At 43.8% G+C, this 15,781-nt stretch overlaps 1 protein-coding gene across 3 annotated transcripts in view; it reads left to right on the top strand.

The window, feature by feature from the left end:
* COL14A1 (collagen type XIV alpha 1 chain) overlaps nt 1–15,781 on the top strand; it is a 196,983-nt gene that overhangs the window by 165,995 nt on the left and 15,207 nt on the right. For all 3 annotated transcript variants that reach the window (XM_037048457.1, XM_037048454.1, XM_037048455.1), the window contains exons 43-45: nt 5,854–5,889; nt 7,129–7,195; nt 10,223–10,411. In XM_037048457.1, the coding sequence (XP_036904352.1) occupies nt 5,854–5,889; nt 7,129–7,195; nt 10,223–10,411 (292 nt within the window). The remainder of the gene's footprint in view (nt 1–5,853; nt 5,890–7,128; nt 7,196–10,222; nt 10,412–15,781) is intronic.

The following is a 15,781-nucleotide window of genomic DNA, read 5'->3' on the forward strand; positions in this document are numbered from 1 at the left end:
GTGATATTGTTTGACCTTGGGCAAGTTATTTAACATCTCAACATATCCCTTTCCCTATACGTGCAATGCCATAACATCTCATAGGATTGTTATAAAAAATAAATGAGCAGACTACTGGTCAAGATGGCAGCATAAGCAGACATGCCTTGCCTCTTCGCATAACCACATCAAAATTACAACTAAAATATAGAACAACCATTACTCAGGAATGTCAGAAATCGAGCTGAATGGAAGTCTGACAGCTATGGAATTGAGTGGAATGGAAGTCTGACAGCTATGTAGTTAAATAAAAGTACATCCATCCAGACTGGTAGGAGGGGACACAGATGCAGACTGGACTAGCACCACAGCTGCATGGATGAAAATTTGGCGGGGGGGAGTGGTAATCTCAGGAGCAAGGAGTCTTAGACCCATACCAGGCCCCCAGCCCAGGGTTCCAGTGCCAGAAAGATAAGTCCCCACAACTTCTGGCTACAAAAACCAGTGGGGATTGAGTCAATGGAAGAAAATTCTGGAGTCCCAAGCAGTTCCTCTTAAAGGACCTACACATGGACCCACCTACTCAGACTCACTCCCTCTGAGCTCCAGCACCTGGGTAGCTCTTAAAAGGTAGCAGTGATGTACAGGAAGGAACTGAAGTGTCTGGCATCAAGACAAGCAGATGCCAGTGTCCCTTTGCTAAACCCTCCTATGACAGAGCTGGTAAGCTGGTGCCATATCTGAGACTCCATCAACCTGCCTAGCACTACTTGACCTGCCCTGGAGATTCCAAGCTGCTCTGCCCTACCCGACTTACGGATCTGCCCCAGCTGCTTTTTCATAAAAATGGCTTGTCTTGGCTAATAAGTCCTATCAGACAAGCAAGAGCTGGCTTCAGTGAACCCTAACAACAGCCAGATTAGAGTCACAGCTTGGCTTTGACTGGGAATCTTCAAGCCCTGCACAAGTAGCAACCATCTCAGATTGCTTACAGCTCAGGCAAGATGCTCCAGGCAAAACACAAGTGGAGACTGACCTTGTCCTGCACCACCCGAGAAATCTCCAGGGCCAGCTCACCCCGTAGTTGGCTACAGACCATGTAAGAGCACCACCACTTTGCACAGCTGATCCTCCACTGAGAGTAGAGGTTGGTGGTCAGTGGTCACAGCCAATCCTTGCAATTGGCTGTGACTGATTTACCCAGTCAGCTTGGGTAAATCCCTCCCATTAACCTGGCCAAGAGCAACCAAGGCTAAACTATAAGAGGAAGGTGTACTCAGCCCACATGAAGGGCACACCTCATGTACCCAGCCTGGGTGATAGGGGAGGCTGTGCCCTAAAGGACATCTACTACTTTAGGCCACACTACCAAGACACAGAGTCAAAGCAGCTCTACCTAATACATAGAAACAAACACAGGGAGGCTGCCAATATGAGGAGACAAACAAACATGGCCTAAATGAAAGAACAAATCAAAACTCTAGAAAAAGGGCTAAATGAAATGAAGATAAGTAATCTATCAAATGCAGAATTCAAAACACTGTTTATAAAAATGCTCAAGAAACTTGATGAGGACCTCAGCAGCATAAAAAACATACAGTCAGAAATGAAGGATACACTAATTGAAATAAAGAACAATTTACAAGGAAACAAGAGTAGAGTGGATGAAGCCAAGCATCAAATCAATGATTTGGAATATAAAGGAAGCAAAAAAACAACCATGCAGAACAACAAGGAAAAAGAATTTAAAAAATGAGTATAGTATAAGCAGCCTCTGGGACAACTTCAAGAGCTCTAACATTGGCATCATAGTGGTACCAGAAGAATAAAAGAAAGAGCAAGAAATTGGAAATCTATCTGAAAAAGTAGTGAGAGAAAACTGCTCTAATTTCATGAAGGAAATAGACATGCAAGTCCAGGAAGAACAGAGAGTACCAATTACGATGGATGCAAAGAGGCCTACTCCAAGACACATCATTATTAAATGGCCAAAAGTTAAAGATAAAGAGAGACTCTTAAAAGCAGCAAGAGAAAAGAAGTTAGTTACCAGATGGTTGCCAGAAGGGCGGGGGTTGGAGGAGAATGGGTGAAGAGGTGAGGGGAGTAAGAAGTACAAATAGGTAGTTACAGAATAGCCATGGGGATGTACAGTACAGTGTAGAAAATGGAGTAGCCAAAGAACTTATATGCATAACCCATGGACATGAACCATGGTGGGGGAATTGCCTGAGGGAGTAGGAGGTGCTGGTTGGAGGGGGCAAAGGGTGAAAAATCAGGGCAACTATAATATTATAATCAATAAAATATAATTAAAAATAACTAAAATAAATTTTAAAAAAGAATAAATGAGTTTGTCTTAGAGAAGTCTTATAAGGATAAACGAGCTAATTTTATAGGTCTGTTATGTGGGTTAAATAAGTTAACACACCAAGAACAGTGCTTGGGATATGGTAAAAGCAGCTTAAGTATTAACTACTAGTTTTACAGTTTCTTAATATATTAAAAATATAGAGTATTTACTTATTTGTGTTTGCTGATTTTCATTTCAATTTTGCATATAACGCTTAAAAAGCTGGTTCTAGTAAAAAATTTATTCTGTGGTAACGTAAGTAGCTCTTTCCTCCAGTTAGACCCTGCAGAGGACGTTATTCCATCTTTAGGGACTCGCCCACCTGTGCCGCCTAGGAAATGGGGAAGAGGACACGGCCAATACATTTGTTCTCCAAAGAGGGAGGGTAGGGAGGGATGCCTTGAAAATCATTTGCCAAAAGTTTTCCTAATGAAAACTGGGTATTTTTTTAAACAAAATGAGCTCTTTTTCTAATCATCTAGAGGCCCAGTGCCCAACTATGTCATAAATAGTTTTTTCTTTTTTTAATCATATTAAAACGAAGCACAAATTGGCTTGTCATCCAGACTTGAAGTGAAATTCATTCATTCATTCATTCATTCAACACATATTTTTGAGTGCCTAATGTGTCCCAAACACAGTCCTAAGAACTGAGGTTACCAAAGGTCATTAGCTAGACAGACTGCCTTGATGAAACGCACATGCTGAGAGACATCACAAATAGTGAGGAACTGCTTTCTTTGTAGAGGTTGACATACTTCTTGCAAGCCCAGCTTTGGTATTTTTCATTAGTTTCTGTCCTTGTTGTTACCTAGTTCCAAATAATGACTGCATTGTGAGATACTGGCGTGTCAGCTTTGTAAGGGGCCCTGGAGAGCACTTAATTTAATGGCCTCATATTACAGACAACTCAGAGAGTTTAAGTGGCTTGCAGATCCCATGGCGTACACCTTTTGTTCCCAAAGCATCAATATGAAAATTTTCAAACACACACGAGATTGAGAGAATTTAGAGTGAACACCTATATGCTCAACACTCAGATTCTACTTTTATGCTTATAAGTGTGTGTATATTTTTTAAATAAAGTTTTCTTGGGATTTGCTGATTCTTGATCTCATTTGCAATCATGGAAAATTATTTACAGCACACTAATGGGTGGATTTACACTTCTAATTGAAGTCAGTTAATATTTTTTCACTTTATTAACAAAACAAGAGGAAATTTAAAGTTGGAAATAGTAGACAGCAGTCCTGAATTTATAATAACTATTTCAACTTAATATTGGACTTAGTTAAATGTTTGAGTGACTCTTTTGTGCAAGAAAAACTCTAGCTAGTTTTGGAAATGTGAGTTATGGTCCCAGCTTTAGAGCTCTTACCATCTATGCAGAGAGAAGAGAAGTCTGGGCATTGACTTGTAGTTAAATGTATACGACAATAAAAATTTAGTGTCAAAAACAGATAAACTATATAAGTCCTTCATTAGTCTATTCCTCTGTTGCTTGTTAATTTACAAGATTTATGCTTAATACTATTCTCACCTTCCACATGTTTGCAGACACTGAGTAGCCCAGGTCAGTGGGAATGAGAAATTGTCATTTCTAAGTAGGAGATAGAGAGGTTGCAGCTAAAGAACAAAAGACTTTGAACCCCAGGACTTTGGCTTTGTCACATGAATGTCTAAGAATGGGTGAGTACGAGAAGAGCCGCCATCAATCACTAGCCTCTGAGCTTTCTCAGTTGGATGCTGCTGGTGTCTGAGGGAGATACAGCTGGTGGTTGTGTAGAGGAGGAACTGGGTGGAGGTCTTTAGTTAGATAGGAGGAAGTTGCAGATGCCCCGGTGTGAGGTGGTAAGGGTAGCACCTGGGTGATGGAATAAAGGGAATAGACCTTAAGGAATTGCCATGTTCAGTGTGTGTGTGATAGGTACGTGAGAAGCAAGGGAAAGAGGAGAGAAAGGAGAGGCAGTGGTGGGTAGGGCTGGTTGGTACCTGCTCCGGAGGGTACGTGACGTGCTTCTCTTCCCTTCTCAACTCCCTTTTCAGTGACAGTGTATTTGCCACTTGAAATCAGCTGGAGTAGAAATATTTACAGCTCCGATAGCAGCAAACACTACAAGTCAGAGAGCCAATAAATCTGCACACCATGGAGTAAACCCAGAATTTTGAACTTTGGTTACTATTAAGTGAATGGAGATTTTGGAGGAAGTACTGACTTTAGTTTGGGACCTGTTGAGACTGCAGTCACACCTGGGAACAGTCTGACAACATGACAGATTCCATCTAGAAATGCCATTCGCTCTCCTTTGGGTAAAACTACAAACATGTCCTTCAATGAATTGCTCTTATTACACTGTCTCACAATTGGAACAAAAAGATGAAAGCCTTCTGAGGACACATGGTTTGCATTAGAAGTGTAATTTCATTGCAGAAACATAAAAACACCATTGTTTTTCAGTAAAAGTTTTTACAGTTATAGTAGTTTCTTATGGGTCAAAGAGTAGCTAAGCCACAAAACAAAATAATAGTTCAGCTGAGAATTCCTGGTAATAAGAGCCCCCATTATCAGGGAGAAAGAATCATGTGCTATTATTCTGGAAGAAAAGCAGAGTGAGACTGGGATTTCACAGACCTCGTCTCTTACTGGAACTCTCAGGCTGGAAGACCTACTCCTTCCTTCCAGAGTTATTCTTTAAAAAATCAAAACAGCTTAGGTCTTTAGCAGAGATGTGTGAAATAAATAATGAAGCATCGGTGGAGTACAATGCATATACGAGTGTTTAGTGCAGAAAAATATGAAAGACCTATTCAGTGAGACGCTGTGTTACAGAGCCGTGTCACTGCATGACCCCAGTTTTGTGTTAAACACACCATGTCAGAGACCTTATGATAAGTGAAACAAGCCAATCAAAGAAAGACAAATGCCATATGATTTCACTTTTCTGTGGAATCGAATGAACAAAACAACCGAACAAACAAAACAGAAACAGACTCACAGATACAGAGAACCGAAGGACAGCTGTCAGAGGGGAGGGGGGAAGAGGGTTGGGTGAAAAAGGCGAAGGGATTAAGCAGTACAAACTGGTAGTTCGAGAATAGCCCGAGAGAGAGATGTGGATTGCAGCATAGGAAATACAGTCAATAATGCCGAGATAAATGTGTGTGGGGCCAGGCGGGTACTTGCAGTCGTGGGGGGACCACTCTGTAAAGTACATGGTTTTCTAACCTCTTTGCTGTACATCGGAAACTAATATAGAATAATAGTGAATGTCAACTGTAGTTTTTAAAAATCTAAAAAAAAAAAAGCCATACTCTGTGTATGCATTAAAAGCCTGGAGGAGTCCACTGTTTAAAAGAGCCATTTCTGCTTGGTGGGACTATAGATTGCTGCTTGTTTACTCCTCTTGTGCTGCAGAACTACCGGTGCTAAGAAAAATGTCTTAGTAAAATAAGGAAAGACACACTATCCTTATGCACAGTTGAGTGTGGTGTTACAAGTAACTTGAACATCTGACATTTTACAGGGTGTTCCTGGAGCAAAGGGCGAGCGAGGAGAGCGAGTAAGTAGCCTGTGTGACTCTGCTTGCTAGCCGGAGCTAACCGGGCATCTTTCATTGCTTGGCCTGACACAGGGCACCGTCTCCTATCAGGGTCATTCATTGCTCTTAGCCATTTCTTCTCTCCCCATTCCCTCAACTCATTTGACCATGAGCCCATGTTCAAGTGGAAAACACCCTGTGGGCTGGAAGTCAGGAGAGCTGGTTGCTAGTTGCGGATTTGCTACCATCCATCTAGATGACCTTCAGTCCATTCCCTTCAGGAAAAACAGAATTAAACTCCTCACCAGGTGAATTTTTTGAAAGATTTTATATATTCACTTTTAGAGAGAGAGGAAGAGTAGGAGAAGGACAGGGAGAGAAACATCACTGTGTGGTTGCCTCATGTGCACCCTGCTGCTGGGGACCCGGCCTGCAATCTGGGCGTGTGCCCTGACTGGGAATCAAATTGGTGACCCTTTGGTTCACGGCCCTCACTCAATCCACTGAGCTGCACTAGCCAGGGTCCAAGTGCATTTGATAAAGAAATTATATGGCACATGGGAAAGGCTTCAGAAAAGTAAAACCTCTACACAGATGCCAAGGAGTAGAATGGGACTCCAGCTTTTCCGATATTGGCAGCCAGAAGGACAGTGGCAGGCATAGAATCCAAGAACTGGCCATGGACCTGAACCTCAGGTTCTTTTAGGGGCCTTATCTCTACTTTGAGAATTTGTACAGCTGCTAATATAATTGTGTTGTTGGCTGTAGCGGAAACAGCAGTGACCTTGGGCTCATCCTGTTACTTCTGTGAACCCTTGGGCAATGTGTTTAACTCTGTTTGTCTATAAAATGGGTTTAACACCTTACCTCTGAGTTGTTACTCAAATTGAGTAAGCTGTTTCTCAAGAAAGTGCTGCATGTTATAAGCTCCAAAGAGCTATAAATGAGGCATTAAATAATATACGTATGGGTTTGTTTCAGACCTATTAAATTTTTTAGAATCTGACACCAGAAATGCTTCCTTGAGCTTTCTAAGTTAATAAAGGCTCCCACGAACCTTTAATAATAAGTTAAGAAAGGCACCAGGAATGTCAAATTGCTTACTCCTCTGCATGCACCACAGTGGTTGATTCTACCTGTTGCTTGGAGCCAGAGAGCCCGGGTGGGAACAGTGGATCCAGTCAGGTCTCCACCTGGGAGTCCTGCCATGCGGCTGGGCTTGTGGCTGAGAGTCAGGAATCTGCTTTTCTTCTCATCCAGGGTGACCTGCAGTCTCAAGCCATGGTGAGAGCGGTGGCACGTCAGGTGTGCGAACAGCTCATCCAGAGTAAGTGCGTTATGGTTCCAGAGGCCTTCTGTCGCTCGTCCAGATGGGGCCCTGCCTTTCCCATGAGCGTAATGATGGAGGAAACCACCTCAGCACAGACACACACGTTTTGCAGATGTCCATCACTGAGCCATCCAAGAGACCATGCAGGTTACCCCAGATTTCTGCATGGAGGGTACAGACGCCAGATTCCTCCTGTCCCCCGTCCAAGAGCTCTCTGCCTGCCCAGACAGCCTTAACTTGACTGCCCAGATCAAATCTTTTATTCCTTCCTCATCTTCCCAAATGGGTCAATTTTCTCCTCAAGCACTCAGCACCTGAAAGCTGCCAAACTGAGGCCTCAGATGCTACCTTCAAAAATACTACTTAGGGTGTTGATTTCTGTTCACTCACTAGATTTAAATCAATGCCTCCTTCTTATCCATTTCTTTTGGTTAGCCCAAGGTCCTCTCCTTTATTCTTTAAGATTTATGCCAGCACACACACACACACACACACACACGGACAATCTTCACGAAGCTTTTGATATATTTGTGCTTTATGCCAAAACTCACCCTGGAACGCACTTGGTACGACACCTGTCCCATTTTTCCACTTTAAACCTGAGCTTTTCCACAGTTCAGTATTTCAGCGACTGAGTCCTGGGTATTCATTTACCACTCATCCATTTTGCACATTTCCACCCTGGCTACTGGCTGCATTTTGTCTCCATAATCTAAGCGGAGGGCCCTTCTCTTTGCCAGTAATTTGTTCAATTCCAGGCAGATCTGAGGCCCAGCAGGGATGAAATGTTCCTCTCAAACTCTGCCAGCTCCGGCCCTTGGCTGTCAAGCCCTCCACCCCATCAGGTCCTTTATCTCCAGGGCTGACTTCACCCAGTGGCTGCCTTAGAAGTTTTGAGGTTATGCTAGATTTCAGCCAGGAAAGTCTGGGAGTCCCGTAAGGGTCTGAGAAGGCCCTAAGGCGAGGGTCCAAAATTCCATATGTAGGTTGATGAGACCAGACCTCTCCTTGGGCAATGCTTGGAATAAAGGCCTGCATAACCTTGGGAGAGGTTCATCAAAACAAAAATCTCAGAAGGAAGTACAAAGCTATTGGGCATAATAGTAATGCTCGCTATATTTTAACTGTATTTTGCTTCATGTTATATTACTCAAATCGAATGTGCATAGGAGAGAATTTACCAGTGAAATGAAACTGTTCGTGTAATGCCAAAATAAGATCTTTGAAAACACAGTAAGTTATAAAAGAGAAATTGAATAGTAAGTAAACTACATTAAAAGCTATCCTGTATCGTGGATCATTTTGTATGTTTCTCATTTCAAGCATTCAGTGTAAATGAGCAGATAATTATTTTAAAGAAGCCTAAGGGTTAAATCCTCATATGATTCAATGACCAGAGTATGTAGAAGATTTCACCATAGTTGCTATCTTATGAGACTCTAGAATAAAAGTCTTGTATAAATATGTGATTGTTTATGACATTGCTCAGAAAGGAGAGCTTAAAATCTAGAGTTTTCCTCCTCAGGAATTCTCAGATTCTAGTCAATGACTGTTAGGAACAGGGAGACAGCAGGGGGTTCATACAAGAACACCAGAGTGGTTCTGTGAAGTCAGGAGGCCCTGCCCGTCCATGCAGTCCTGGGAGACGGAAATAGAAGAGACGGTAGGGGCAAAACCCAGGCTCCCCAGAGGCTGAATTTGTCACACCTCCACACCCCACACACTGCCGCTGGTTGCTCCAGGCTGCTTATCTCATCCTCGGAATTCGATTTATCAGTTTGCATCTAATGCCTTTCTTACTCAGTTATCTGGTTTTCAGTGCAGAGCTGATCAGGACAATTATGCTAGGAAAGGTCATATGAGAAACTGTGAGGTCAAAGTGATGACAGCTGGAGAAGTGACAGAGGACATCCCCTTGTCAAAGGAGGAAACTGAAAATGTCCATGCAGGAATGTCTGACCCCACCCAATGTCCACGGGCACCGCCGATGGCCTCTGAGTCATCAGGAAGCTGATCCTGGTTACAGTCCCGGTCCTCTGCTTAAGAATGCTTGAATACATTTCAGAAATAATCCCTCTTAAAATGATTACTCTTCTTTAAAAAAAAATCTTATTTACTTATTTTTAGAGATGGGAAGGGAGGGAGAAAGAGAGGCAGAGAAACATCAATGTGTGGTTGCCTCTTGCGTGCCCCCTACTTGGGATGCAGCCTGCAACCCGCATGTGCCCTAGACTGGGAATCAAACCAGCAACGCTTTGGTTCGCACGCCAGCACTCAGTCCACTGAGCCACACCGGCCAGGGGCCACTATCTTTAAGTTTGAATGTTTGAGAAGGGGTAAGTAATTGTTATCTAGAAAATGTGTTTATGTGGGAAGAGCTTGCCTCCTCATGCTGCTAGAAAAATGAGGCATTGTGGTATCAAGCATTTTATAAAGCTACACCTCTAATTATTAAAATATACCCCTCCAGATACAACTGATTTAGGTGACTATGGAAGAGAAAGCCAGATTAAAAAAATAAATAAAGCTAGTGGGACTATCTGCAGCTGGGTCCCAAGTAAAGGTTACTGCACAAACGCTTGGCAACTGAGAGGTGAGCTGAAACAGCTCTTGTCTGTGGATTTGTGAGCAAGAGGGTGGAGCAGATTTTGTGGGCTGGAAAAAAGACAACTTGCAGAGAAATTGCTGGAGAAAAGGGGCAGCTGGGTGAGGATTTAGGGGGTCAGATAAATGCTGGGGGGAAGATAAAATTCATGACCTCTGTTCAAATGATATTTATGAGATGCTGATGGGAGCTGTGGCGTTCCAAACACATGAGATGTGACTTGAATACACTCCAGCTGTTAAGAGCATCCAAAGTGAAATGTAAAAAGTTTTGAATTGGACGTCGGCATGTTTCAGAGGGGTGTGCATTCCCCTTTGGTGGCCATCTAACAGAGCTGTTTGGAGCCTTGACAGATGCACCTCCAGTCCTCCCTTTGTGTGACAGTTGATTGAAAGCTGTCTTTGTCCTTCCTGTCTCAGGTCACATGGCCAGGTACACAGCCATCCTCAACCAGATCCCCAGCCACTCCTCGTCAGTCCGGACTATCCAAGGACCTCCTGGGGAGCCAGGGAGACCGGGCCCTCCTGGAACGCCTGGTGAACAAGGGCCCCCAGGCACCCCAGGCTTCCCAGGAAATGCAGGTGTCCCAGGGAATCCAGGTGAACGAGGTAAGCTGGGCTACCCCCTTCACTGAGAGCAGTGAAGCAGAGCTGAACAATGGTGCCTCAACAGTGATAAAGTCTGAAGTAATGGACCTGAGTTAATTTGACCCCATCTGTTCTGCAGCTTCTTATTTATCCCCAAGGTTGAGAAAATTGAGTAATCAACCAAGAGTCTGGCAGGAGCCACATCTGCTTGTATGAAAAAAGAGGATGGGCACCCCCAACTCCCTCTCAGAGGCTCTTGTGTTCATGAGAGAATCATGGAGGAAGTAAGAAAAGATGCCCCTCTCTGGACATATGTGGCATCTCATATCCATCATGGCTGGCAGAGAGCTCTGTTCCTGGGTCTGGCACTTTATTCTGCATGCCCGTACTAGGCGATAAGGTCAGGTGCAGCCCTGAAGCGAGGCCTGAGTCAAGGTGTTCTATGATTCACGTGTGGTGTACAGAGCATGCTAGCTCTCAGCTTCAAATTAAATGCTGTCTGTGGCTCATCTTCCTATGATAGAAGGCAGCATTTTACTTAATAATTGAATGGGCCAGTGTTTTATATTTCCTACCAAAATTTCTTTTAAAATAGAGATGCTACTGAGCCTGTTCTTCTACCCTTTTCAGGACTTCACAGTATTGCATAAAACAGTAGGAAGATGAAAGGGATGTGAGAAATTGGGGCTAGATATTAACCACAAAGAAAGATGGGAAAACAAGCAACTGACAAAAGTATTTTCTAAGGCACAATTTATGGGATGTAGATCTGAGCAAAAATTACCTATCTGCCCTGGGAGTCACATTGCTTTTGTGAGATGGGTAGGGTATGTGCCTTTGATAAGATCTGGGATGTAAAAGGCAGATTGCAAAGGTTCTCTTTCACGGTTGTTCTTTTTTTTAAAAAATATTTTATGTATGTATTTTTAGAGAGAGGGCAAGGGAAGGAGAAAGTGGGAGAGAAACATCAATGTGTGGTTGCCTCCCAGGCATCCCCTACTGGGGACTTGGCCTGCAACCCAGGCATGTGCCCTGACTGGGAATCGAACCAGCGACCTTTGCTTCATAGGCCCGTGCTCAATCCACTGAGCTACGCCAGCCAGGGCTTTCACGGTTGTTCTTGATCTATGCCAACGGGTCAAGCACACTTCTTGCATCTGCAGTTTTGTGCCCATTGTTCCACTTTGGAAATGTCCTTTTCATTTTCTGTCTTCTGTGTGTCTGAGTCTGAGTTCAAGGCTTAGCCTAAACCCTGTCTCATGTGTGAAGTTGGCTTGATCGCCCCAGACCACAAATATCTCCCTCACCCCCAACCCCTGATGCCCTGACCATTTCTCTCCCCCATTTTAACACCCATCAGGTGTTAATGGACCATGAGATTTCTGGGAACAGGGATCAGGTCTGAATTGCTTTGCACATTAACAGGTACTCACTAGATCATTGGGTTTTTGACCCAATTCTGACTTTCCTCTCTGAAGGCTTTTCCTGTGCAAGGGCACTGAGCCAGCAGATGCAGAGAGGGGGCAATTCCCCTGCAGGATGCCAAAGATCTGGCAGCCAGAGGGTAGCCCCTCTGTCAGCAGGCACCTCTAGGGTGCTGGTGACAGGTCAGCTGTGACGCAGGGAGCCCAGAGCCAATGCCTGAGTCATCCTCAGCGAGTCACAAGTTGTCTTTGTTCTTTTCAGAAACCCTATGCTTGTTCCTGTCAGGCTGAGTCTTTCTTGCTCTGCAAGAGCACTTGAATGCTTAGACCAGGGGAAAAGCACCCAGGAGTTCTCAAACCGTGGCCCAGACAACCCTTGAAATATGAATTTCCATGGTATAATCTTCTTAGCTACATATGGATATACAAGGGGGACCCCCCCCAAAAATGGAATTGTCTTCTGGAGGGTGGGCCCTTGTAGCACGGGCTTCCCTGCTAGGGTGAGGAGTGTTCCAGGAACTCATCTGTATCAGGGCACCAGCTGGCGTTGTGAGAAGCTGCATTTGGATTTGGTGAATTTTTTTTGAAAACTCTTTCAGTGCATTTGCCCTTTTCCTGATGGGTGATTTATGAGCGCACCCGCTCACACGGTGCTGAGGGTTCAGCAGTTTTTGACCAAAACCAGCATGACCCCTGTGCCCCGCCCTCCCTGTGTACCTGATCTTGCGACAAGTGACCTTTGTTTTTCCCTGGATGAAAAAAGTCCTCAAAGGGACATATTTTGTGGAAGAGGTGAAACAAAAAATGGCAGAAGCACTCAAAGGCATTAAAATCGACAAGTTCAAAGACTATATTGAGCAGTGGGGAAAGTCTTAATGTGTGGATTGCATCAAAGGGAGAGTTTTTCAAAGGTGACTGAAATTCACGATTCCTTATAAATAAATTAGGGTTTTTTGCCCCCCACCTTATATATATGCCTAAAGAGTACAGTACAGAAACAGAACTCTGAAATTGACAAACACATGGAGGATCACAGGAAGACAGAGGATGAGATGCCCTTTGAGCACGAGGGAAGGTGATTTTATTGATGACCACCTGAGGAGTGTGGTTTGCGGTTTAAGGTTGGGGTTTATGGGCCCACCTCCCCAAAATAGTGGATCAGAAGAACCATCCACTTAAATATTTTCATGTTTAAATTGCATACCCATAACAGCTGGAATTCATATCTGGTTTGTTTTGCACAATAAATCAGCAAACATTTACTGAATGCAGCGTTTATGCAAGACTTTTGGCTTGGCAGCGTGTGAGATGAGGCTGTAATCATGGCTTTCACATTTAGGCACCAAACGCATCTGCCAGCATTGTGCTCAGTCCTGTATATGTGCACATTCTCGTTCGGATAGAACAGAAGATGTGTTTGGAAGGAGTATTGAGTGTTACTGAATGTACAAGCTAGGAGATGGTAAATTATAACTGAGCAGTGTTGAAAGTAAATGCTGTCAGAGTGGGGTCAGTATTCTCCCCAGTTTTAGGTGACAAAACTGAGGCTCATCTGATTGTCCATTGTCCCAGGTCACTTAGCTGAGCCATAGGGGACCAGAGTTTAAATCCAGATCCGTGTGATTGCAGAGTATCTGTGTTTGCTCCATTCTGCCCTGTTGCTCCCTTTGAGTCCACTGCCTGGTGGGGGTTTCACATGAGAGGCCAGAACTGGGGAGCATCTGGTGAACCCTGTTTCATGATGGCTTCTGATAACTACATTTCAAAACATGAACTGCTGGACTGATCAGAATGTCGTAGTAGGTTGTGGTCCTGCTGTTTGCAAGACCCCTGTGCGCTCTGTTCTGTTGTGTTTCAATAGCCTGGGGACATCTGTGACCTGGCAAATGACCTGCTTGGGGATGACGCCGGGTGATCTGTTTGATAAATAGAAATGTGATCAAAATGTTTCCTGTGTTTGCACATTTGGGCGTTTGATGAGTGTTCCACAATTGTAGCACATGCCCTGGCTATGTAAGAGTCCAAGTAGGGGAGTTACCTGTAGGGATACTGGTCATGGGTCTGGCACTTTGGGGTATACCTATAGATGCTATACTTCTCTTCTAGGATCTCACACTGGGGACAAGTAAGGGAAAACCTGGAGCAAAACCATTCAGTCCTGTTTTACTTCTATTATCTTAGAAAAGAAACCATTTGTGATGCTGCTGTAGCTGGAAGCATCATGACAGGTGGACAGCCTAGAGTGGGGGACATCAGTCACACGTGGGCAAGGATGCTGGCTTTGCCACTTATTAGCTATGTCATTTTGTCTGTTTGGTCTTACAGTGTAACCTTTGTAGATCGTCATTCATTCCTCTACACGTCAGGCACGGCTCTGGGTGTTAAGGGAAGAGTAGTGAACAGGACATACATTCCTGCCTTCGTGCTCCTAGCGTGGAGACAAATTTTAAACAACAACAACAAAAACCCCACATGAATAATTTAATATCAGTTGTTAGAGGTGCTATGAACAAATGTGGGGCACTATATGAGCACAGAAGAGGGGGTCCTGATAGTCAGCTGATGTTTTAGCTGAGTGAGACCTGAAAGGATGGGAGTTGGGCTCGTAAATAAGAGTTAGAGGAGGGCATGCTAGGCAGAGAGAACGATAGCATGTCCAAAGGTCCTGAGGTTGGGAAAGGGCTTGAAACCTTTAAAGCCACGGTTCTCAACCCCAGCAAACATACTTGCTTTCAATAACAAATAATTTTGCTACATGCCTTCTACTGTTTAAAATGAAATTAATAGATAATAAAAATAACTTATCTTCACACATAACTTTAAAAACTAGAATGCACTCTAGTGTAATATAAAACAGTAAAAGGAGAGTAATTTATAGTTAATGATTTACTTCATGATGCAAATTCTCAGCGCACCAATACTGAAAACATAATGAAGTCAGAATGAAGTTATGTTTAAGAATTACTGAGCATGCAGCAGCTACAAATGCAGGTCCATGTAACTCCTTAGTCTTTCTCCATTTGGCTCTATTGTGTTCCCAGTGAAGATTTCCTAAGATAGCAAATACATCATTGACATACACAAATAAATGTAAATGACCCCCTCCTACTTTTCAGGCACATGTTCCTGGGTCGATAGACCTCTTGCTTTTCTGTTACACTTGTTTTTCTTACTAAGGCCTTCTCCAGAGAAGCCTTCCAGTGCCGACCATCCCTGAAACCAGGTGATGATGGTGGCGTCTTTTCCATCCAATGCCTGGGAAACGCTGAGTGCAAAAGTCTGGCAGGTATTGATCGTTCTGAAGACCTTCCCCATTGGGACTCCTTAAGTCCGATTGCTGTCATTAGTGCTTTACATTCACTCTGTGGAATCAAACATGGGTGCTAAGAGCGCTAGTCACTCCATTATTATTACTGAGGACAAAAATAAAAATCATGTTGGAACATCATCTTCAATCAAGAGAACATTTCCCATTTTGTTTGTTACCTGGCTTCATTTTTTGTTGTTCTTTAAGGACATTGAGGTTGGAAAGTTACTCCCCTCAAGCTTTTCCTGCTCCAGACAGCCATATTCCTAATGGTTGAGTAAGGGAAGACAAGATTTAAGCATCTGATTTTTATCACTCCTACCATTCTGTGGTTAACTGGAAAAAAAGGTGGACTTCGTTGCAGACAATGAGAAAAAGGGGAAGTGAGGAAGGGGGAGGAGTCAGGGCTGAACTTCCCAGGCAGCCACAGGTAGAGCATCACCCAGCCATCCTCTGGATGCCCTGTGTCCATGACAACCCCTCGCAGAGTGAGGACAGAAAAATGCTGCAGACTCAGGATGCTAAACCTGCATCCTTAATGCTCAGGCTTCAGTTCCCTGTGAATCAGTGAGGCTGAGAAGTCTACAGAGAGAACTGGGTCCCAGATTCATTCAAAGCCGAGAGAGAAGGAGGGTTCATACGTTCACTATTCCTGTGGTG

The sequence above is a fragment of the Sturnira hondurensis genome, unplaced genomic scaffold, assembly GCF_014824575.4.
Source record: "Sturnira hondurensis isolate 20B ecotype Veracruz unplaced genomic scaffold, ASM1482457v3 Scaffold0006413, whole genome shotgun sequence".
NCBI lineage: Eukaryota > Metazoa > Chordata > Mammalia > Chiroptera > Phyllostomidae > Sturnira > Sturnira hondurensis.